Source organism: Carcharodon carcharias, chromosome 32, assembly GCF_017639515.1.
Source record: "Carcharodon carcharias isolate sCarCar2 chromosome 32, sCarCar2.pri, whole genome shotgun sequence".
NCBI classification, from domain to species: domain Eukaryota; kingdom Metazoa; phylum Chordata; class Chondrichthyes; order Lamniformes; family Lamnidae; genus Carcharodon; species Carcharodon carcharias.
In genome coordinates this window covers 21,466,952-21,491,698 of record NC_054498.1, presented here as the reverse complement: position 1 = coordinate 21,491,698, position 24,747 = coordinate 21,466,952, and the positions used below count along the sequence as shown (strand labels likewise).

Below are 24,747 nucleotides of genomic sequence, written 5' to 3'. Positions count from 1 at the left end.
TCATCGGAGAATGAAGAGCCAGAGGCCCAGGAACCTCAGGAGGTGGCTGAGGGTCGGTATGAGCACAATGATGCCATGGAGGAAGGAAGATGTGGGAGACATGTCCATGATACAGTAATTGCTGACAGGTTCCAGGAAGAGTAAGGTTAAGTGGCCACATCTCTCCTAGCCCTCAATGTCATTCCCTTTCATCTCAGCCACTTGCAAACGAGAATGAGTCCTGCATCCACACTTGTGCATTCTGGCCTCATGAATCGCCAGCCATGATCTCTGCTTTGGTCAGTGATGCCCTGTGAGTGAGCACATTCTGAGAACTGAAAGTAAACAGAGGAACAAGAGTGATGTGGGAGAAGACTTTGCCGCCATCTAATGATGCAAACACTTATGCGATTCAAGTGTGGATATGCCTGGGAATTTCCTCCCCCCAGTGCATGTCTTGTCTTCTGCCACTACCACTGAGGAGACACAAATGCTGCTAGAATATCAATGCTGATAAGCTGCCCTCACTCAATGCTGTTCCTTGAGGAAAAAAAGGTTAGAAACGCTTATATTACACACTACAAATAAAGATTTAAACACATCACCTTGACATCACACAAGGGTGTGGAGACGAGTTATATTGAGGTTGACATCACAGGAATATTAATCTCACTGTGGGACACTATCACTGAGTGGCAGGATGGCTAAACCTCAAAAGAAGAAGATGCCAAAGTACAAACTAACAATGTCTTCAGTTGTCCAAAACATTCACAAAAACATCAAATATATTCACAAAAGTGCAATTTCTTTACATGTATAGCACACCTGTGACCCAAAAGTAACATCAATTTTCCTAACCCTACCACTATGCCTGGGTGCAGCCCCGACATCAGCAGCAGAGGTGGAGGCAGCCTGCTGACTGCTAGGACCTGATGTCTGCGATGACCTTGGCAGACGTTCTCTGGTGGCCCAAGGCCTGGAGGGCCCCAGCCTGATAAGGGTCACCTGCTCAAGGGCAGAAGTACCCTTGGTGGCCTGAGAAGCTGGAGTGGAATGGAGGTTTCCTAGAGCAAATAAACATTAAATAAAAGCTTTATTTTGGGATTAAAACATATCCCATCTCATGTGACAGTCACATGAGATGGGACATGTTTTTAAATTTTTTTTTATTGTCTTTATTAATTTTTTTCAAAAAGCGCTTCAATCTCCCTGAGGCAGCTCGGTGCCTCAGAGAGATCGAAGTGCTCTTTTGCGCACATGCTCGAACTGTGCGCCAGGTCCATTCTCCCTCCTCCCCCTGCCCGCACAGGTAGTGCTGGGCGCTGCCGCTCGCAATCCACGCAGGGCGGGCCTTAATTGGCCTGTCTGCGTGAAATTGCGGTTTGGAGCCGATTGCGGGTGGCAGTCGGCTTCCCGACAGCCCCCGCCCGCTCCCGCTGAGACTGCCTGATGAGGGAAAAATTCTGGCCATTATTTTTGCTGGAAGCAGTGAACACAGGAAATTTTGCTATGTTTATTCTGTCACCGATACCAATTAAATCTTTCAATGTAACTCATTATAAACTTCTTCTGAATTTCAAACACAAAAAAATCTCTTACCAACTGGTTGTCCACTTATGTCAATAATATAGCCAGGGGTCCGACTCCCGCAGAGAAACATAAATTCATCTGAAACATGATTCAGCATAGATATTGTCAATATACTATACACATCATGAATTCTAATTCTAGTTGTAAATGCCTTAACTTGATACATACAACCATACCTGTGACAGGAAGAGGACACTGTTCACATGGCCTGTTCCAAGCTTTCCCAATCATGTATGAACAGCAGCACAGCTTCTTTGTCATATTAAAGGCCAACTCGCCATCACATGTACCATTTTTAGTGTCAAAATACTTGAAGCAGAAGCTCTTTCTATTATCTGTAGATTAAAAGGATAAAACGTGTCACTAAGCTAAAAGGTTATAGTTAAACACAACTGAACTCAGTTGACTGAAAAAAATGTTTGCAGCTTCTTAATATCCTCCTGACTGGTTGATGAATGCTTACCCATACAGTTGTTTCCACCATTAACCTGCATATAATCTGGTGGACAAATGCAGGTATAATTTCCTACCGTGTTGAAACAAGTACCAGGACCACAAATGCCAGGTGAAGTACTGCACTCATTAAGATCTGGAACAAAGCAGATAAACAAAAGTTTTGGAAGATAACAGTAAGATTTTCTTTCTTGAAAAAATAGCAAATTGAGATCAGTGCTATAGATTTTCTCATTTCTAGCATTTCATTTTATTTAACATTACAAATACCCTAAAATGCGAATGGAATACAAATACCCTGATCTCAATGGAAAGGTTATATCTGGGCAGCGTATACCATGGATCAACTGCTGAAAGATCCATCCCCAGTGTCAAAATTAACTGCTCAGATCAGAATAAACCTTGTGCTACTCCGACCTTAACTCCAACTTCTGTTGGGTCAGTGTAAATTTTTCCACTCCCAAAGCAAAATTGATAGTTTGGCGTCAGTTGTGAGAAGTCGTGTGTGAGCAGCTTACACACATAGTGGGTTTACAGTATCCAATTTCATTTCATGAAGGGTCCTTACATGTTGTTGAAAGTGAGTTTATCCATGTTATTGTGTAAAGAAGGGTTTCTTAAAGGGGCAGGTCAAGCATTTATCTGAACATAATTTGGATAAATGCCTGACACAGTAATATTCCTGGCTACATGAGTATTTGAAATTAACAATAATCAGTATCCTCTTGTTCTGGTTCTGATGTTGACACTGGGGATGGATTTTTCAATGGTTCTCCACTATGAGTAGTTATCATTGCAAAGTGTCAATAGTCATGGCAGAAGAGAGTTGCCCCGGTCCCTGGGAAGCCATCCTTCTAGTCACCAGTTGTCTTCAAATATGCCTGGCACTGGCTGATATATGTTTCTGCCTGAAAGTAGCACTTGACCGCATGATGTGCTCATCGCAGTCACACATTATATGTTCTGAAGAAGTCATACAGACTCGAAAGGTTAATTCTGTTTCTATCTCCACATATGCTGCCAGACCTGCTGAGTTTTTCCAGCATTTTCTGTTTTTATTTCAGATGTTCAGCATCTGCAATATTTTGCTTTTACATTATGTGTATATTTGTGGTAGAACCCTGTACTATTCATGTGACCCATTGCATTATGGCTGATCCACATGTGTGTGTCAATCAATTCTAATGCTTTAGGGGAGTCAATTGTCTGCAGAATTGCACATGCTTGTCATGTTGCTGATCAGTGGGAAAGGAGATCAAGGTGTTGGTCTTCCTGATGAAGGTAGCAGTCACTTTTTCAGGCAACTATAGCTAGTAAACTGGCTGAACTGGTAGCCATACTCTGCTTCCTCTTAAATGACATGATAGCAGTGTATTTGCTGTGTGCTGTGTTTGCTGTCAGCAGCAGTTTTCCTTTGGATTTTAAGGTGTAAGATTAGCTGTGTTTTTTTTTATTCTTCATGGTAAGTGGGTGTTGCTGGCAAGGCCAACATTTGTTGCCCATCTCTAATTGCCCTTGAACTGAGTAGTTTGCCAGGCAGTTTCAGAGGCCAGTTAAGAGTCAACCACATTGCTGTGGCATCTGCCATACGTAGGCCAGACCATGTAAGGATGGCTGATTTCCTTCCCTAAAGGGCATTATTAGTGAACCAGGTGGATTTTTACAACAATTGTTAGTTTTAGATAATTGATAATTTCATGGTCACCATCACTGAGGCTAGCATTCAATTCCAAATTTATTAAATGAATTTAAATTCCACCAGATGACATGGTGCGATTTGAACCTATGTTCCCATTAGCCTGTGATTCTGGATTACTAGTCGAATAAGATTATCATGAGACCACTGTCTCCCCGTCTATTTCATGTGGGTGCTAGGAGTGCACTGCCTGTGTGATATGTGGAGATTGAAAATTTGAGAGCTTTCCTCAATATAATGGCCCATGTATTACTGGCCAACCACTGATATTTGTTATAATGCCAATAGCAATTTCCACACTGTGAATATCTCCTTAAAAACTAAATAAAGCATATTAAGGATATAGTAAAATCTTCTCAGCAATTTTAACTTTTAACACCCTACCGTTTTTCTTTTGGTCATAGGAACTCTCAACTTTCACTTCAGTGTGGAGACCAACTGTGACCTACCTGTTTCCAGGAATCTGCCATTGTCAACATTAAGTTGTCAACCTTTGCTTGAAAGCAACCTTTCTTTGGCTTACCCCACTCTGCCGCTGAAATACACAATGCTTTATTCAATGATCTTCTGCTTCCAGTGCTGAGTCTTGCTGCATACGGTGCAGCTAGAGACAGTGCTTGCAATTTTCCAATCCGTGCGCCTATCTGGAAAAGCGCTGGGTTGGGAGTGTTGGAATGCAGAAATTACCTTATGGCCTCAAGTTAAAAGGTTCTTGCAGCTGCACAGCTGAGATCAGGAGCTCAGTGCAGCTGGGCATACCGAACCAGCTATTGGCAATGCATGCTGATGTTCCAGTGTAGTGCATTATCACGTTGTCAGTCATTTCCATCTACAAAATCCTACATCAGCCTCTTAACTTTGAAGAAGAGCCAGTTGGAATGCACTAACCAAGCACTATTTATTCTACATCTACTCCTACAACTTCTTCTCAAGGTTCAGATTCTGTTTGTGATCTATTTCATCCGAGAAGCATCAAACAGAAAATGGATTTATGTGATCCACAAGTACACTACCAAAGATTGTTTATAAATAAAGAATAATGAACCATAAGGAAAACATTAAAAATTATAAGTATGAATGTCAGGCTTCAATAAATATACCTTCACATACTCTGGTTTCTTCATTCAAATAGAAACCACGTGGACATTCACACTGGAAGCTCCCGAAAGTGTTGACACATGTTCCTCCTTGACAGAGCCCAGGTAATTCTTTACATTCATCAATATCTGTAGAAAGTAGTAACAGATAATGGATGTGCTGTTAACAACACCAAGAGACTGTTCACATTATGTAATATTCAAAATGTCAGTTACAAAAAGGCATGAGTAGTTACCTTCCAATATAACTGTGATTGGGTTAGGACGAAAGCCTTCTCCTCCAGGACAAAGAGTTCTGTACTCAGCTGTTGAAAAAAGGGTTCAATGTGTTATAACAATTCAAACATAAATAGAAACTATCATTTATAAAGCTAAAGTTAACAACATGCATTAAATTGGGAGCAAATAAAACAATTTATATAAGTGGGCGAATAATTTGAATCCTGGTCACCTATCTTAAGCTTTGAACTATTACTATCAGGTTCAGGAAAATTTCTGTCTCTGAAAAAGATACTAATTATATTATAATGAAGTTATGTAACCATAGATGGCTTCACTACTGATCACATACTATGCTTTCATCCACCATTCTTTATTTGCTTCTATGCTCTCAATTCTTTGCTGATAAATATATTCTATTGTATTTACTCTGTCTTGAGTTTAAAAGTATGCTTTTGTTTTAATTCTGCTTTCATGCTTCTACTGTCTATTTTTGGGGTGGAAATGGGATATTCCGCCAATTGGAAGCCTACATTTTTTAGACACTGAGGACAAAATCATCCGTGCCCGCGGGAGTAGAGCGTGCTTGGATCCATGCTGGACAATATGGCAAGAAGGCCAAAAAGTGGTTTCACGACGTCATGAAACCAGTCTGCGATTGTCTGCTCAGCCTGTTGATGGCGGGCCATGTTTCCCGCCATCGGATATTGGGAACCTCATTGTAATATATCTGCATATCATTATAAGGTTAGCCCACTGGACTCATACCCCCCATGCTGGATCGTCCGCCCACATTGTTTCACAACTGCACATAAGTGACATGCGCCTGGCGAGCTGCATCTGGCTCGGGCCTTCAAGGTTTGTTTGCCTATCTTGCTTCGGGCAGCACTCGCAGTCATCAGCACCAGGCTTCGCAGACAGCACCACAGCATTTTTAGGGGGGCTCATGGGCAAGTCTCTACCTACCAGACCAGCTATAAGGTGGGAGTGGATTTGTACAGCTCTCCCCCTTCCCCAAGCAAACCCAAGCCCTTTTCTTTCAGCGCCATGTCTTATTTGCAGCGGCCGTGGGCTGGAAGCACTGAGAGGTGTGCGCTCGGCTGTACTTTAAATGTGGCACCCATGGTGATGAAGCAGTGAGGTGATGATGTGGCAGATGAGTCCAAACCTGCCCGCCATGGAAACGACATGTTTTCCGGTAATGCATAATTAATGAGGTGGGCTTGGGATCATACGGCATGATAAACTGCCACTGCGGCCAGCAGGCAAAACGTTGTTTTACCTGCCTGCCACCGCACTTAGTGCAAATCTGGGACGATTCTACCCTGACGTTTTTATATCTAGATCATGAACGTGTAAAAACAAACTAAAAGGAATTTTATTATGGGTCATTGTGATCATCTCTGGATGAGTAAACACATTTGTAGGACTCAATCCTTGTAGCTTGACCTTTTAAAAATGTAACTATGTTCTAAAGATTGGGTTCATAAAGCTTGTCACTATTTGGAACCCCAACAAGGAAATTAAATCTCATGGATACTCTCCATTACATAAGTCCTTGCAATTATAATGAGAAAACTCATACATCAAAACGGTGATAGATTTTTAAAATTATCTCAATAAAATTATACCATATTAATATTAAATCCAATAATGACATTTCTCAAATAAAGTAGATAGAAAATAGCTTTAAAGCATTTTCTGAACTCTTACATGAATTGATAGAGGGACACAGTTCACATGGAAAGCCCCAGGCTCTGCCCAAAGAACAGCAACAAGATGCTCTTGAAACTCCTACACCAATCTCATTGCTGCAAGAAAGGGTGTTATCTCCACGCAATGAATATTCCAAGAAGCACTTGCCCAAGCGAGGATCTATGTAATAAAATGCATAATTTACAAACATTAATCGATTCTGCTACTGAAAACATTAAGTAGTTTTATAAGGGAAATGCCTTTGAAACACATTCTGCATATTTCTCCATAGGCATTTCTAAGGTTAGCTGTGGTCCTTGAACATTATATTAGAATTGTGTTAGTTAATTGCATTACCTGGCTAATTGGTTCTTCTAGAATTGTATTTATAAATCTAATCGGGGAAATCTAATTTGAGGACTCGAAACGTCAACTCTTTTCTTCTCTGCCGATGCTGCCAGACCTGCTGAGTTTTTCCAGGTATTTCTGTTTTTGTTTTGGATTTCCAGCATCCGCAGTTTTTTGTTTTTATATATGATAAATAAATACATAGCTTTAATTTCTCTTTTTCAATTTTATATTCTCTATGCCATGAAAATGGCTTTTGGGGTCTAATGATGCACCCCAGGATCTCAATCTATGACAAGCTATATTGTTCCCAAATAAGTGACCTGAAAAATATATTTTTCACTTATTCTATTGTCTTGGTTCTATATGCAGTGTATTATTCCTGGCTGAGAGCTTGGGTTAATTGCCTGCTCCCAGGCTAATGGTAGCGTTGCTATGAAATCTGTGTAATACCCTACCTGAGGGGTTTGACATAATTTGTGTTCAACAGCATTCATTTGCACTCATTTTATATCAATTGTGCTCAAAAGCGATTGTTTAGCCATCATTTAACACAATAGCACTCAAAACCAATCATTTAAACATTATTTGGCATCAATTGCACTCAAAACCAATTATTTAGCTATCATTTAATATTACATGTACCAAAACTGACAATGTCATTAATTTCCCCAAACCACAGCACTCAAACATTTGTGATTAATAACATTACTTATTCCGACACCAAAAATGATCATAGAGTTTATTTTCCATATTTCTGAATTACGATAGCTTTAAACATCATAAAACTGAGCTAACTTTAGAAAAAGCAGACCCTATTTTGATTAGGTACTTTTATGTTTTTCTTTATAACCTATAACTTGTGCAGCACAACCCTGCCCACAACCCCCGCCACATCACCCACCATCTTTCCCCTCCACCCCCCACCATGCTGACCCACCACCCTCACCCCCACAACCACTGCCCCCACAACCTTTCCCGTCCACCACCACCCCAAACCCACCAACACCCCCCAGCCCTGCCAACATCTCCCCATCACCCAACCCCCATATTGCCCCCATCCTCCCCACCCCCTCTTATTCCCCTTCCCCCTTCTCCTCTTTCCCCTCTCTCTTCTAACCCCCTCTCCCCCTCCTTCTTCTCCCCATACCCCCTCCCCTTTCTCCCATTCCCCTATTCCATCCCTCCCCTCTTCTGCGCCCCTTTCTCCCCCACTTACGTCCCTTTGCCCTCTTTCCCCTACCCTCTTCTATCGCCCTTCCCCCCTCCCCACTCCAGTCTTCCTTTCCCCTCCCCTCTTCAATCCCTCTTACTCCTCCCCTCTTGAGTTCTTCCCCTCCCTCCCCTCCTCTTCCCACTCCCTTTTTGCACCCAAGGCCTCTCCCCTCTTTTGTCTCCCACTTCTTCCCTTCCTTACCACCCCACCGTGGAGTTTTCTGTTCACAAGGATGGTTAGAAACTGGAAGTGATGCTTTCTGGCCAGCCCTGGTGCAGATTTGAAGTTGGCGCGGGAACAGTGAGGACTGTGGCAATAGGGTAACTATTGGGGAAGTCGTGGGAGATTGAGAGAGGTTGGTGGGGGGTTGGGGGGGTTTGGAAGGCCCGTGGCCTGGAAGGTTGGCGAGGCCTGAGACCTGGAGATTGGTGGATGGGGAGGGGCTGGATTTGAGGGTTGAGTTTGGACACAAGAAGGATAGAGGGGAGAGTTTAGAATCTGTAGGGAGGAGAGAGAGTTTGGAGGCTGGAGGGATGGGAGGAAGAGTTTGGAGGCTGGAGGGATGGGGGGAGAGTTTAGACCCTGAGATTTTGGAGAGTTTGGACCCTGAGACCTGGGGGTGGGGGGTGGTGGTGAATGGGTGTAAATTACAGACCCTGAGATTAAAATGAATTAAGAACTGTTGGAAATCAGGTGGTACTCTCAAACATGTATAGTGGAACCAATTTTTGGACAAAATGAAAAACTGAATGAATTCAGTTGTTATTTAAATAATTAATTTCCTTATATTTTTCAATGCAGATTGTTGAGCGCATTTGATAGCTTTGAGCATGCTGGACAATTTTTAGCACACTGGGCAGCTTTGAGCACATTGGATATAGGTTTGAGTGCACTGGATATCCTTGAATGCACTAATTTGATGTCAAATTCATTCCAAGTTAGAACTTTTGATGTCAAATTGTAATTGAGAGCATTGAATACACTTGAAAGCAAAATTTATGTTAAAATTTTCAGGTAGGGAAGTGTGTCTCAGTCTAACTCTCCCTCCCTGTGGGTATGAATCCATCTTTGCTTGAAATGTCCTAAAAACATGCAAGAAATTAGTAACTATTAACTACACATACATTTAAATCCACATTCAATGCTCTGAAGTATTAAAGTTTGCTGATAATTTTCTTGTAGTGAACAGCTTTCCCATGTTTATTTTAGGTAACTTTGGGGTTATTGCTAAATTATCATCACAATCCAACCATTTAATGCAATCTGTTTAACATGAATTGTAACGTACCAACACAGCCCACACCAGTTGGGTTCAACTCAAATTCAGATGGGCAATTGCAAACGTAGCTTCCAGGGGTGTTAACACAAATTCCATTGATACAATTAACTGGATCTGCACACTCATTGACATCTGTTAAAAAATTTCCAAAATATATTAGATAATGCTTTTTAGTCATGCTCTAAATCATTTTGAAACTTTAATTGCTTGCTCTAAATATGAGAAATAATATGACTGATGTTATTGACCAAAAGAAAGCAACATGTTACCTGTGCAGTTGCCGCCACTCCTATCTAGCTCGTAACCCAAATCACATTCGCATCTGAAGAGTCCTGGAAGATTCTGGCACCTTCCAAACACACAAATGTCAGCGAATGAGCATTCGTCAATATCTGGAAAAGAATTATAAAGAGCTCACTGAAAACAACCTTTTAAAATATATTCAAGTGTTCGTTGTAGTCTTAAACGCACAAATTCTATTTATGCTATCATAAAAAACTTTTGAGAGATACAGAAGAGGACACTCTGGAAAATCTTTTACTTAATTTGCATTAACGGGGTAGGGCAAAACAGGCTTTAACACCATAGCTGTAAAACCTTTATTTCAGGTATGATCAATATATTAGAGAGAAGAGAATCACAATCATAAATAGATAGGTGACCCGTACCTTGACATGCCCTGCCATCCACAGTCGGTGTGAAGCCCATATCACATTCACAACGGTAACCTCCAGGTGCATTTAAACAATGGCCATTCTCACAAAAGTTTACATTTTCAGCACATTCGTCAATATCTAGTACATAGGGGAAAAATGAAAACACACTGAAAACAATGAATTCCTATATCGTATAAAAAAGTTTGAAGATTACATTTTATTCTGATAGAGATGGAGGGAAAATAAAAACAGCACCCACAGGTCGATCACTTTTTACACACAAATTAGGGCTTTTTGGAGGTGCTGCTTATTGTTCAGCTTCATCTATTTTAAGCACATGTTGCGGGTAGTCATCAGGACTGGGAACATGTACAATTTTCTCCTTGCACTGAGGCCAATTTTAGTGTCCTTAATGCTTCCCAGTTAGATCAGATTATTCAGCACAGATCATGGATCAAGCTGAAACGTTCCTGGTCTCTGCATAACAGCTATTCACTGAGGGAATAGGGAGTCAATGGTGAATTAAAAAAAAGATGTCAATACACAATAAATATCAACCATGTTTTCAAGTTGTGCCCCAAGGCTTTCAGCACAACTTTTCAGGGTCAATAATTTGTCCGAGTACTGGAATTTTAAGAATAACAATGATAGAGATTTTGAAAAGATTCAAGAATGGTTCTATAGATTGAGCATTTTAACAGCTGGTACTAAGAAGAAATCAAATAATCTATTATAATTTATTGATCCTAATATTGACTCTGATGAGGAAATGGATGGTCATCAGTCAACATTAATGTTCATTTTTATGACAAAGAAAAATCACACCTACTGCAACATCACTTGCTTCTGCCCTACAATAACTCCTACCACTGTTGGCAAAGCTCTTATCAATAGGACTGTTACTTCCAGGCTCAGCCATTCGAACTTTGCTGCCCTTACGAGATCAATCTTACATAATCCATAATACATCCAAAACTACAACTACACTGCATTCTGCCATCTCATCATCCTTGCCTTTGTGAATATCCTTGGTCCCACAACACACCAAATTCATATTTCTTGTACATATCTACAGTCATATCTCTACCTGCATCTCCAACCTTCTATCGCTCTATGTATTTCTATGAGTTTGGAGTTTTCTGCTTTTGTTTCATCACTGAGTTTTTAAACTACCGTGAACCACATTCTGAACCCACCCCACCCCAAGCCCTCCACTTTGCTAACTCTTTTATTTTGTTTAAACATCTCCTCAAACTTGAATCTTTAACTACATTTTTGATCACTTTCCTTCAAATTTCCTCCCACCACTGTTTAGTTTCAGGTCTGTGACATGCTTTCAATCAATTATCACACTAAAGGTGCTATTTAAGTGAAAGTGACTGCATTAATAACTCTGATGGACAAGAAACCTTCATTTGTCTACTTTAATGTTAAGTCTTAAGAAATAAGAAAACTTCCATCTTGAGTATTAAGGGATAAACACATGAATGACTTGTGTAAATAAATGTTGAAATCATGCATGATAATGAGTAAAAAATAAAAGAAGTATTTCATCTTTGGACTTACCGGTACAAAACAAGCCATCACCTTTGTAACCCTCTTTACAAGTACATTGGTACGATCCATCTGTGTTCATGCATTCAGCACTGGGGCTGCAGTTATGGGTTCCATTTGAACACTCATCTACATCTTTGAAAATAAAATGATACATAGTCAGTGCAAAGAGCATTCACAACAATGAAACTGTTTAAGAATTCCTCGAATTATGTGCAACATTCATTCTGATATAATTCAGTTCAGATAATATTCAGCTCCAATTGTCATCAAATGTAAAATTAATCTTTGGAGAGATCTGACCTCATTTGGAATTGAGTTGAGCATTGAAGTTGTCTGGAGTTTCACAATAGTTTAAAGATAAGGATCAAGGCCAATAATGATACTACACCCTTGTGTGACATGAAAAATATTCATGCTCTATGCTGCATGTGATACTATTAAAGTATAACTGATCCATGATTGTAATGATACCATAAATATTGTACAAAGAAGATACTATTTGAGGTAAGATGCATGACTACTCCATGAAGGGAAGCTTTCAATACAAAATATTTCCTTTGAGTTAGAAATACCTCTGGTGGGAATAACTAGAATCTTGGCCTCATATGATGTGGCACCAGTTGCATGATTCTTTATTCACTTCTGGTAGGGTTGGGATAATGGCCTTTATATATAAGTGGGCAGTAACTCTTGGAAATATTCAAATGCATTTTTTTAAAAACAAGGCCAACTGTTAAAAAATTGAAAATCTGAAAGTAAATCATCAAGAGTTTGAATTCTTCCCACCCCCACCCGGCCCTCCACTTGTTCATAATTAAAACTTACTTGTCCTTCAACAAAACATTCTTACCAGAACACTTGATGCCATTTCCTGACCAGCCATCTGCACAGGCACACTTGAAGCTTCCTGGAGTATTTGTACATATGGCATATTTGTCACAATTATGTGCACTGATCTCACATTCATTAATATCTATAACAGAAAAAAAGTTCATTTAAAATAAAAGGATAAGGCAACGGGTTGTGTTAAAGCCTTCTCATTTAGTGGAATGCAACCTTATACATAGTCCTAGATCATTCTTAATTAAAGAGGTGCTGCTTTATGAAATCATTTTTGCTTTTTGAAAAGGAAACAACTTGAGCTGATTTTTGTTAAGCCGTCATACCCAAAAGAAATGATAAATTGTTTCGAAAGGTTTGTCACTGTTCTGGTAAATAAGTGCCGATAAATAAATGCTAAAAAGCTTGCCAAACACTTTTCATAATGGTGATACCCTTCTAAAATAAGTTAGATTACATTCTTAAATGTATTGTAATAAACCAATAATGACGTTAATACATACAGTAACAAATTTCTTCAATGTTATTTTTAAGCATAATTTTATCACTATTACTGACTGACTCTTACTCAGTTGCTATATATTCAGTAGTTTTACTACACTTCAGTATTAGTATTTTACTTTTGTCTTGCTCTTGTTTAAATATCAACTTGCCTCCATGCAAGGAAAGATAAATAGGTCTCACAGTATTCTTGTACTTTCAGGTACATGACACGTATTATCAGTTTAAGAACAGGCAAAAGGCCACTTTTTCATCTTCCAGATCTGTCCACTATTGTTAGTTGCTAGAGTAAGCAATTTTATCCTTCACACATATTTATCATTTGTGCTATTCAGCACTTAAGGTCTTATATCTGCTGATCTCATGGGAAGAAATTTCTGGTCAGCGAGCAGGGGTAGGCCCCCTCGATGACACGTAAAATGACGTGTGGTGAGGTTGGGCGGGCGTCCCCACGTTACCGTGCGTCATTTAGATTTTCAGGTCGATGGGGGCACAGCCGAGTTGGCTGCACGCCCGCCGAACTGTCAAAGGCCTATTAAGGCCGGTTAAAAACTAGTTAAACAGTTAAATGAGCTGCTCTTCCAACCTTAAGGTTGGTGGGCAGGCGAAGAGGCCAGGCGGCCTTCGCATTTTTCATAATATGATAGAATTCTTCATCAAGATGGAGAGTGACGTAGTTGATTCTGAGACTTGGGTCCTGAATCTTAATAAAGGAAACTAAGATGGTATGAGGCGCGAGTTGGCTATGATGGATTGGGAAACGTTACTTAAAGGGATGACGGTGGATAGGCAATGGCTAACATTCAAAGAGTGCATGGGTGAACTGTGACAATTGTTTATTCCTGTCTGGCGCAAAAATAAAACAGGAAAGGTGGCCAAACCATGGCTTACAAGGGAAATTAGAGATAGTATTAGAGCCAAGGAAGAGGCATATAAATTGGCCAGAAAAAACAACAGACCTGAGGATTGGGAGCATTTTATAATTCAGCAAAGGAGGACCAAGGGATTGATTAAAAAGGGGAAATTGAGTACAAGAGTAAGCTTGCAGGGAACATAAAAACTGACTGTAAAAGTTTCTGTAGGTATGTGAAGAGAAAAAGATTGGCGAAGACAAATGTAGGTCCCTTACAGTCAGAAACAGGGGAATTTATAATGGGGAATAAAGAAATGACTAACCAACTAACTACATACTTTGGTTCTGTCTTCACAGAGGAGGACACAAATAACATACCAGAGATGTTGGGGAACACAGGGTTTAGTGAGAGGGAGGAACTGAAAGAAATCAGTATTAGTAGGGAAATGGTGTTGGGGAAATTGATGGGATTGAAGGCCGATAAATTCCCAGGGCCTGATAATCTACATCACTGAGTACTTAAGGAAATGACCCTAGAAATAGTGGATGCATTGGTGGTCATCTTCCGAGATTCTATAGACTCAGGAACAGTTCCTACAAATTGGAGGGTAGCTAATGTAACCCCACTATTTAAAAAGGGAGGTAGAGAGAAAACAGAGAATTGTAGACCAGTCAGCCTGACGTCTGTAGTGGGGAAAATTCTAGAGTCCATTATAAAAGATTTAATAGCTGGGAACGTGGAAAACAGTGGCAGAATCGGCCAGAGTCACCTGGATTTATGAAAGGGAAATCATGCTTGACAAATCTACTGGAATTTTTCGAGGATGTAACTAGTAGAGTTGATGAGGGGGAGCCAGTGGATGTGGTTTATATGGACTTTCAGAATGCTTTCAACAATGTCCCACATAAGAGATTGGCGTGTAAAATTAAAGCGCATGGGATTGGGTGTAGTGTATTGAGCTCGTTAGAAAACTGGTTGGCAGACAGGAAACAAAGGGTAGGAATAAACGGGTCTTTTTCTGAATGGCAGGCAGTGACTAGTGGGGTACCGCAGGGATCGGTGCTGGGACCCCAGTTATTCACAATATATATTAATGATTTAGATGAAGGAATTTAATGTAATATCTCCAAATTTGCAGATGATACAAAGCTGGGTGGGAGGATGAGCTGTGAGGAGGATGCAGAGATGCTTCAGTGTGATTTGGACAAGCTGAGTGAGTGGGCAAATGCATGGCAGATGCAGTATAATGTGAATAAATGTGAGGTTATCCATTTTGGTAGCAAAAACAGGAAGGCAGATTATTATCTGAATGGCTATAAATTGAGAGAGGGGAATGTGCAACGAGACCTGGGTGTCCTTGTACACCAGTCGCTGAAGGTAAGCATGCAGGTGCAACAGGCGGTAAAGAAGGCAAATGGTATGTTGACCTTCATAGCCAGAGGATTCGAGTACAGGAACAGGGATGTCTTGCTGCAATTGTACAGGGCCTTGGTGAGACCACACCTGGAATACTGTGTGCAGTTTTGATCTCTTTATCTAAGGAAGAATGTACTTGCTATAGAGGGAGTGCAGCGAAGGCTTACCCGTCTGATTCCTGGGATGGTGGGACTGACATATGAGAAGAGATTGAGTCGATTAGGATTATAGTTGCTGGAGTTCAGAAGAATGAGGAGGGATCTCTTGGAAACCTATAAAATTCTAACAGAACTAGACAGGGTGGATGCAGGAAGGATGTTCTCAATGGTGGGGGGGTCCAGAACAAGGGGTCACAGTCTGAGGATACAGGGTAGACCATTTAGGACTGAGATGAGGAGAAATTTCTTCACCCAGAGAGTGGTGTGCCTGTGGAATTCATTACCACAGAAGGTAGTTGAGACCAAAACATTGTATATTTTCAAGAAGGAGTTAGATATAGTTCTTGGGGCGAAAGGAATCAAAGGATATGGGGAGAAAGCAGGAGCAGACTATTGAGTTGGATGATCATAATGAATAGCAGAGCAGGTTCGAAGGGCCGAATGGCTTACCTCTGCTCCTAGTTTCACCTCATTCATGGGTGGGATGAGGTTTCATGAACTATTTTAAAATCTAATAAACATTTATACATTTATTCTTTGACACGTCCCAGCTCATGTGATAGTGTCACATGAGGTGACATGTTTTATAAGCTGAAAAATTCTTTATTTAAAAGTTGAAGACTGAAACAAATCTCCCCTGACACACCTCCATGCCTCAGGGAGATCTCTGCGCTCTTTCGCGCACATGCACAATAGAGCGCAGGGAACCACTCAGGGAATCCGTCCCCTGCCCACAAAACCCAAGAGTTAAAATTACAGTTTGAAATGGATCAAACACAGCGAGTTCCAGTAGTCAATATCACTTTAATTGTAATATTTTCTTGCTGTCAGTAGGTTTTGACAAGCATATATCAATACTTAATTTCAAACAATGCAGCAGTTGCTCTGAAGCGGATCTAAAGTTCCTTTGGGACTAAAAGTGTTAAATGGTGCACTAAGAATCCAAAATTCTAGCATCTGTGGTAGCAAACACAAAAAAACTCCATGTTTCTTTTTTGATTGAAACCTTATCTTAAGAAATATAATTTTATTTTGTATCACTTAGTGAAATAAAGGTACATTTCGAGAAAGTTTTAGAATTGACAGCTCTGACCATGTTCTGTTTAAATGCATTCTGGAACCAAGTTAATATCCTTTATCCTATATCATTGTTTAAAATTTCAAAAGCATCAATATGTTAAAGGAACTATTTTAAACAGAGACTTGCTCTCCGTTATAGATTACAAACAGCAAAAACTTGTAAGTGAACCTAAAGCAGTTTTGTCATCTCAATATTCAATGTTGAATCTCCACGGCAGTATTTACAGTGCCACTACTGAAGCTCACTGATTTTAATTCACTTGCATCAATGATTTTGGGTGTGTCCTTGGATAGTAATAACAAGTCTGTGCATTAACACATGGTTCAAATCTACAATCTTCCATTAATGCCACAACTCTCACAAGTGATTGTTTCACAATTAAGAAATGCCATTCTGATGAAAGGTCATCAGCCTGAAACGCTAACTCGGTTTTTCTTTCCACCAATACAGCCTGACCTTTTGAGTATTGCCAACATTTTCTGTTTCACTTAAGAATTATAGTCTTCAATCTATTCAATGTTATTGTGTTCTAGTGTGCAGGGAACTTCTGGGGTTACACAAGCAGCAGAACTGTGATACAAACATGAAAGTCACAGGTGTTAACAGGCTGAAACTGCTTAATTGCTTGGGGACACACAACAGGGTGCAGCTTCAGCACAGACTGATATTACAACACTGCAATGAGAGAGTAATTCAACCTGAGAAGCTTCAAACTGCAGATACTGGAATTTGACACAGAAACATTAACACAGCAACTAATAGTTTCAGCATTTGTAATCAAATTTTAAAGTGGCAAGAAACAGAGTTTTGGTATTATATAAACTTTGCAATTTGCCACAGCAGATCAGCAGGGGCACCATACTAACAGACTATGATGATAAAGTTGCGAGGTATCACAAGAGTGACTAGGCACAAAGTTGTGTAGAAATTTAAGCATCTGTTTTGACTAAATCTAAAATTACGCAAAATGCGGTGAAACTGAGAAGTAGCAAACAGCAACAAGGTTTAAGATAATTGCATGGCCTGGAGTCCAACCTGTGGTCCGTGGGCTGGATTGTGGCCCCCAGAGCCACTGTTCAAAATGCCAGTAAGTGAAACTGAATATTCTGCAAGCGGCGGCTCTCCCAATCACAGGCCATTCCGCTCCCGCATTTGCTGGTGAGTCTATCAGCAGCAAAGGTGGCAGGGAACAGGCTGTGATTTGAGGAGTGGTCAATACTAGCAACTGTGAATATGCAGAGGGAAAAGGATACAATTTCAGGAGGGGGAGAGACAGAGACACTGCGGCGCACGTGGGGCCCAACAGACTGTCGGGGGGGGGGGGGCATTGGGGTGGAGAGACAGGCTGCCAAGGCTCATGGGAAAAGAGGGTCTGCCCAGGCACGTGGGGGAGACAGAGAAGCTGCCAGGGCACGTGCAGAGCGGTAGAGACTGCTGGAGTCTGAGTGGGGGTGGGGTGACAAGACTCATTGCCGCAGTCTGTGTGTGTGTGAGAGAGATAGGGAGAGCGAGAATGAGAGTGTGTGTGTTTGTGTGCGAGTGAAAAAGGGGGAGAGAGAGAATGTATGCATGTGTGTGTGTAAGAGAGAGAGATAGATAAGAAGGTAGAGAGAGGGTGTGTGTGTATATGTATGTGTGAGAGAGACTGTGTGTGCGTGTGTAAGGGACAGGGGGAGGAGGGGGGAGAGAGAGAGTGTGGGCGTGCGTGTGTGTTAGAGAGAGGGGGCACGTGTGTATGTGTGAGAGAGAGAAAAAGAATGTGTGTGTGAGAGTGAGAGTGTGTATGTGTTTATGTGAGAGAGGGAGTGTGTGTGTGTTTGAGTGTGTGTGTGATAGTGTGTGTGTGATAGTGTGTGTCTGATAGTGTGTGTCTGGCTCACTCCAAGTCTCAGGATTCTCGATCACTTGCACCCCCACTCACCAACACATAACGGTCACACACTCTCACCTTCTCACATTCTAATGGTCATCTTCACCAATTATTTTTTTTTAAATTGTCAATGTATTGGTTTGGCATTGCTTTATTTTTGCTCAGCAAGTTGTTTTTTTGTTCATGCCTCCACATTTCTTTTTTAGAAATTCATGTTTAATGTTGTGCCAAACCCTTACCTTTCTGAAATTTGCTCATCAGTCCCTTGAGTGAAAAATTGGAAATGTGACCTGCAGTTTCCACATTGAAATTGATACAAATCCAGACATCATCCTCTTCTCAGACAAGGGTTGATGCCCATCAGGCTTTTCTTGAGAGAGATGGCCAGAGGAGAGGGTAAAAATGTACTATTTCAGCCAGCTGCAGGACAACTCACTGCTAACCCTATGCATATGACTGTAAGTAAATCAGCAAGCTTATGTTGAAAGGGCAGGCATTCAGTAAAGAAGAAATACTACATTTTGAGAAATTAGACTTGTGCAGAAAACATGTTCCAATTTAAAATATTTGTTCACGAAATGTTCTACTTACATTTTGTCTTTTGAATAACATTTTAAGTTCCTCTTCGAATTTGTATGAATTTTGATATAATGCAGAGCTGTGTGGCTTATAGCAATCTATGGTGAGTCCTTAACTGCTGTAATGATGCTCTTTTTAACATAGAAACTAGGAGCAGGAGTAGGCCATTTGGCCCTTTGAGCCTGCTCCGCCATTCATTATGATCATGGCAGATCATCCAACTCAATAGCCTGCTCCCGCTTTCTCCCCATACCCTTTGATCCCTTTTGCCCCAAGAGCTATATCTAACTCCTTCTTGAAAGCATACAATGTTTTGGTTTCAGCTACTTTCTGTGGGAATGAATTCCACAGGCTCACCACTCTCTGGGTGAAGAAATTTCTCCTCATCTCAGTCTTAAATGGTCTACCCCATATCCTCAGACTGACCCCTGGTTCTGGACTCCCCCACCATTGGGAACATCTTTCGTGCATCTACCCTGTCTAGTTCTGTTAGAATTTTATAGGTTTCCAAGAGATCCCTCCTCATTCTTCTGAACTCCAGCAAATATAATCCTAATCGACTCAATCTCTCCTCATATGTCAATCCCACCATCCCAGGAATCAGTCGGGTAAACCTTTGCTGCACTCCCTCTATAGCAAGTACATCCTTCCTTAGATAAAGAGACCAAAACTGCACACAATATTCTAGGTGTGGTCTCACCAAGGCCCAGTGCAATTGCAGCAAGACATCCCTGTTCCTGTACTCGAATCCTCTGGCTATGAAGGCCAACATACCATTTGCCTTCTTTACCGCCTGCTGTACTAGCATGCTTACCTTCAGCAACTGGTGTACAAGGACACCCAGGTCTCGTTGCACATTCCCCACTCTCAATTTATAGCCATTCAGATAATAATCTGCCTTCCTGTTTTCTTGCTACCAAAATGGATAATCTCACATTTATTCACATTATACTGCATCTGCCATGCATTTGCCCACTCACTCAGCTTGTCCAAATCACACTGAAGCATCTCTGCATCCTCCTCACAGCTCACCCTCCCACCCAGCTTTGTATCATCTGCAAATTTGGAGATATTACATTTAATTCCCTCATCTAAATCATTGATATATATTGTGAATAACTGGGGTCTCAGCACCGATCCCTGCGGTCCCCATTAGTCACTGCCTGCCATTTGGAAAAGACCCGTCTATTCATACTCTTTGTTTCCTGTCTGCCAACCAGTTTCCTATCCACTACACTACAATACACTATCAATACACTACCCCCAATCCCATGCGCTTTAATTTTACACGCCAATCTCTCATGTGGGACTTTGTTGAAAGCCTTCTGAAAGTCCAAATAAACCACATCCACTGGCTCCCCCTCATCAACTCTACTAGTTACATCCTCGAAAAATTCCAGTAGATTTGTCAAGCATGATTTCCCTTTCATAAATCCATGCTGACTCTGTCCAATTCTGCCACTGTTTTCCACATGCTCAGTTATTAAATCTTTTATAATGGACTCTAGAATTTTCCCCACTAATATTCCCAATATATTGCTTTTGTTGACTTGGAAGTGGTAGAGCGGTGCAAGAATTCAGAAAGGAAACAAAGGCTTTTATCCAGACATAGTGAGTCAACTATGGTTGACTGGTTCTTGTGAAATAGTGCAGCAAATCCTGGAGGAAGCTGCAGAAGCCATGATCCTGTTTTACAACACAAGTGGCTGTATTCTGGTAAGAAGAGTTTAAGTGTTCCAAAGCTTTGAAAAGCCACGGAGAGAAAGTATGCATGTAAGGTGAGGGGGTAGGGTGCATAAGGGAGGGTAGGGCATGTGAGGAGAGTAGAGTGTGTGAGGCGAGTGGGGTGCGTGATGGGGCTAAGATGGGTGAGGGGGGGTAGGGTGCGTGAGGGGTAAGGGTACGTGAGGGGGTAAGGGTGCGTGAGGGTAAGGGTGCGTGAGGGTAAGGGTGCGTAAGGGGGGTAAGGTGCATGGGGGTAGGGCACGTGAGGGGTATTGGGCGCATGAGGGGGGTAGGATGCATGGAGGGGTAGGGTGGTGAAGGGGTAGGGTAATGGGCGGGAATAGGATGCGTAAAGGTGTAGGGTGCGTAAAAGGGTATGGTGCCTAAGGGAATAGGGCATCTAAAAGAGTAGGGTGCTTAAGGGAGGTAGGGTGCTTGAGTTAAGGTGTTAGAGTGGAAAATGGGTGAGGTGGGTAGGGGGCTAGTCTGATCGGGTTGGGGAATAGTTGAGTTGGGAAGGGTTGTTGGGTTGGGGGCTAGTCAGGTCGGGTTGGGCGAGTGATTGGGGGATCAATTGTATAGTTATCCAGGATTTAGACTTTTTTTTTCCCTGTCAAATATTTCCATAATTATTATCCAGGCAATTGAGACAGAGCTGTCTGAAGTTGGAGACTTCGGACATTTGTGGGGAGCCTGCGAATTGACTATGGAGGTTCAAATTTCCCAGACAATTCCCTCAGAGTCCTAGAGTTGGGAATTCCAAGGGGTCCCGTGGCGCACTTCTGGGATATGTCTGGTCTCTGAGCATCCAGAGACAAACACCTCTCTCACGATTTACTGTTCGGGTTAAAATATTAAACAGTTGAATGCCTCTTTTTAAATAGAGGAGGGAAAATTGAAAGAATGATAAAGCATATAGTTCGCAGTCATTTTCAAATGTTTGCAACTGTTCCAAAATAAAGAGCTAGATATTGTTTCTGAACCCTGATCACCTCAAGCATGCCTTTCTGTAGAGTCAAGTAATTAGATCATTAACAACAAATTACATTGGAAGTGTGGCATCATTAACTTTTTTTTAATTATTCATGGGCTGTGGGCGTCACTAGCTAGGCCAGCATTTACTGTCTATACCTAACTAACTATCCTTGAGAAGGTGATGATGTGCTGCCTTCTTGAACTGCTGCAGTCCATGTGTTGTCGGAACACCCACAGTGCTGTTAGGAAGAGCACTCCAGGATTTTGACTCAGCCGCAGTGAAGGAACACTCAATAGGAAAAAACAGCTCAGACCAGCACTCTTATTTCCCAATTTTTACTGGTGTTCTATTTTATGGCGTATAAGACCAGTTCGGATTAGCATTCTTATTTCCCAGTTGTTACTGTTTTTTCATTCTGGGCAATGATATAGTTCCAAGTCAGATGGTGTGTGGCTTGGAGGGGAACTTGAAGGTGGTGATGTTCCCATACATCTACTATCTTTGTCCTTCTAGGTGGTAGAGGTCATAGGTTTCAAAGGTGCTTTCGAAGGAGCCTTGGTGTGTTGCTGCAGTGTATCTTGTAGATGGTACACACTGTTGCCACTGTATGTTGGTGGTGAAGGGAGTGAATGCTGAAGGTGAATGGGGTGCCAATCAAGAGGGCTGCTTTGCCTTGGATGGTGTCTTTGACCTGTTGTTGTAGCCACAGTATTTATATGGCTGGGATCAGTTCAGTTTCTGGTCAATGGTAACTCCCAGGATGTTGATAGTGAAATTTAATTCAGTGAAGTATGAAGTGATATATTTTGGCAGGAAGAGCATGGAGAAGCAATATAATTTAAATGGTACAATTTTAAAGGAGATGCAGGAACAGAGACCTGGAAGTATATGTGCAGAAATCGTTAAATGTTGGAGGACAGGTTAGAAAGTGGTTAAAAAGGCAAATTGGATCCTAGGCTTTAAAAATCGATACATAGAGTACAAAAGCAAGGAAGTTATGATGAACCTTTATTTTATAAAACATTGGTTTGACTTTATTGGAGTATTGTGTCTAATTCTGGGTACTGCACTTTAGGAAGGATATGAAGGCTTTAGAGGGGGAGCAGAAAAGGTTTATGAGAATGGTTCCAGGGATAAAAGTTCAGTTATCAGAGTAGACTGGAGAGGCTGGGCTTGTTCTATTTGTGAACAGAAGGTTGAGAGGAGATTTGATAGAAGTGTTCAAAATAATGAGGGGTCTAAACAGGGTATAGGGAGAACCATTCCTATTGGCAGAAGGGCTGAGAACCAGAGGGCACCAATTTAAGGAAATTGGCAAAAAAAAGCAAAGGTAACATGAGGAAAAACTTTTTTTTAAGCAGCATGTGGTTAGGATCTGGAATGCACTGACTGAGAGTGTGTTAGAGGCAGCTTCAATTGTGGCTTTCAAAATAAAATTGGATAAACACCTGAAGAGAAGAAAATTGCTGGGCTGTGGAGAAAGGTTGGGGGAACTTGAACTAGCTAACTTGCTCTTACAGAGAGTCAGCAGAGACACAATAGGCTTATGATCTCCTTCTGTGCTGCAAGAGCACTATAATTCTATTAGCCCAGCCTGGGGTGCAGGATAAGTTGTTATCTAATTTTCATGCCCTAGAAATAGACCTCTAACTGTCATAGGTTGATAAAAATCAGAAAGGGTGATGTCCTAAAGCCACAAGAGCAAATGGGAAAAGAAAGGAGCAGATGTACACCAGTGGAACAATTTTAAGCGAGAGCTTCAACTATCAATTTATATCGGTGTCAGCAAGAAAGCCCCAGAGCATTAGATTTTAAATCTGGTTAAGATGACATTCATTATGAGATACCTTTTTAGCCCTGGACTGTTGGTGGCCTGCTTTACTTTAGGCTGTGCTTAAAACTAATCAGATAATTACATATTTAAAATGTAATGATGAGGAGGAGAGCTCTGTACATGCCTGTTAGAAGTTTAGTGTCTTGCTTTAGATATTCTCTCTGGTACAATGGTGCTAGTCACTTCCATAAGTGATCTAAGTGTAGGGATGTGTCCATACTGCCCAATGCCTGATTATTCAATAGCAAACCCTAGGATTGTAAGAATAGTTTTCCTATGTGATTTGAATTAGATATTCAAATCTTTTGGATGTATGTTTCTTCAATGCCTTCAAAGGTGGACCATGACACTTGAAAAGATGAGACTGGAAATGAATTGTTGCTCAAATTTTAGAGATAGCTTAAATTTCCCGGGGTATTTTGAGGTAGATTGGGCAGCTTACAGGTGTTGAAGTGGTGGCCTTAGGCTCATTCGCAAACATGTGCAATGTACAGTGAGCAACGGGCAACAGGTGAAGCAAGCTGTTTCACTCTGGTGCTATGCAGCAGCAACACAAGTGGTGTTTTCCACTAACAAGATACTGCCAACAAGCCAAAAAGACATTCTGTTTACCACACAAATGAGTAATGTGGTATATGAATTTCAGTACCAGTGCTATGCCAGGTACATTGGCCATATGTTCCAATGACTGTTGGAGCTTAGCAAACTGCATGTCCCTTCGGCTGCTCGAATAGGCAGAGTACTGGCTGTACTCAACTAGCCCGTGCTTGCAAAACTCAAAAAATAATGTCCAACATTAGATATGATTCCATGACTGAACAGCACTTGCTAAACCGTCTTGGGCAGACTAAGAACGACACTAACAAACAATTTAAGATTATCAGATAGTTCCCAATGTTCCCACTTACGCTTGCAGGCAAAAGGAACATGTTCAGGCATTATGCCATTTTTGAATTAAACAAGATCATGGGGGACAATAGTTCCCTGATGCATTCTCCATGGCACTACCTTGACTAAAGAGCTGACTTGCCAGCATTCTTTTCTCATGCAGTATAAATTGTCGCTCCCTTTAAATTTTGGCGTTCTTTCGTTTGTCTTGATGAGTGCAAGATGACAATCTTCGGCAGC

At 41.2% G+C, this 24,747-nt stretch overlaps 1 protein-coding gene across 1 annotated transcript in view; it reads right to left on the bottom strand.

Moving 5' to 3' along the window:
• Window positions 1–24,747, bottom strand: part of LOC121272136 (fibrillin-1-like) — a 639,088-nt gene that overhangs the window by 110,036 nt on the left and 504,305 nt on the right. Inside the window, exons 32-42 of the mRNA XM_041178628.1 lie at window positions 12,636–12,758; window positions 11,795–11,917; window positions 10,241–10,366; window positions 9,842–9,964; window positions 9,582–9,704; window positions 6,748–6,909; window positions 5,052–5,120; window positions 4,819–4,944; window positions 2,033–2,158; window positions 1,746–1,904; window positions 1,579–1,647 (exon numbers count right to left, since the gene is read on the bottom strand). Of these exons, the coding sequence (XP_041034562.1) occupies window positions 1,579–1,647; window positions 1,746–1,904; window positions 2,033–2,158; window positions 4,819–4,944; window positions 5,052–5,120; window positions 6,748–6,909; window positions 9,582–9,704; window positions 9,842–9,964; window positions 10,241–10,366; window positions 11,795–11,917; window positions 12,636–12,758 (1,329 nt within the window). The remainder of the gene's footprint in view (window positions 1–1,578; window positions 1,648–1,745; window positions 1,905–2,032; window positions 2,159–4,818; window positions 4,945–5,051; window positions 5,121–6,747; window positions 6,910–9,581; window positions 9,705–9,841; window positions 9,965–10,240; window positions 10,367–11,794; window positions 11,918–12,635; window positions 12,759–24,747) is intronic.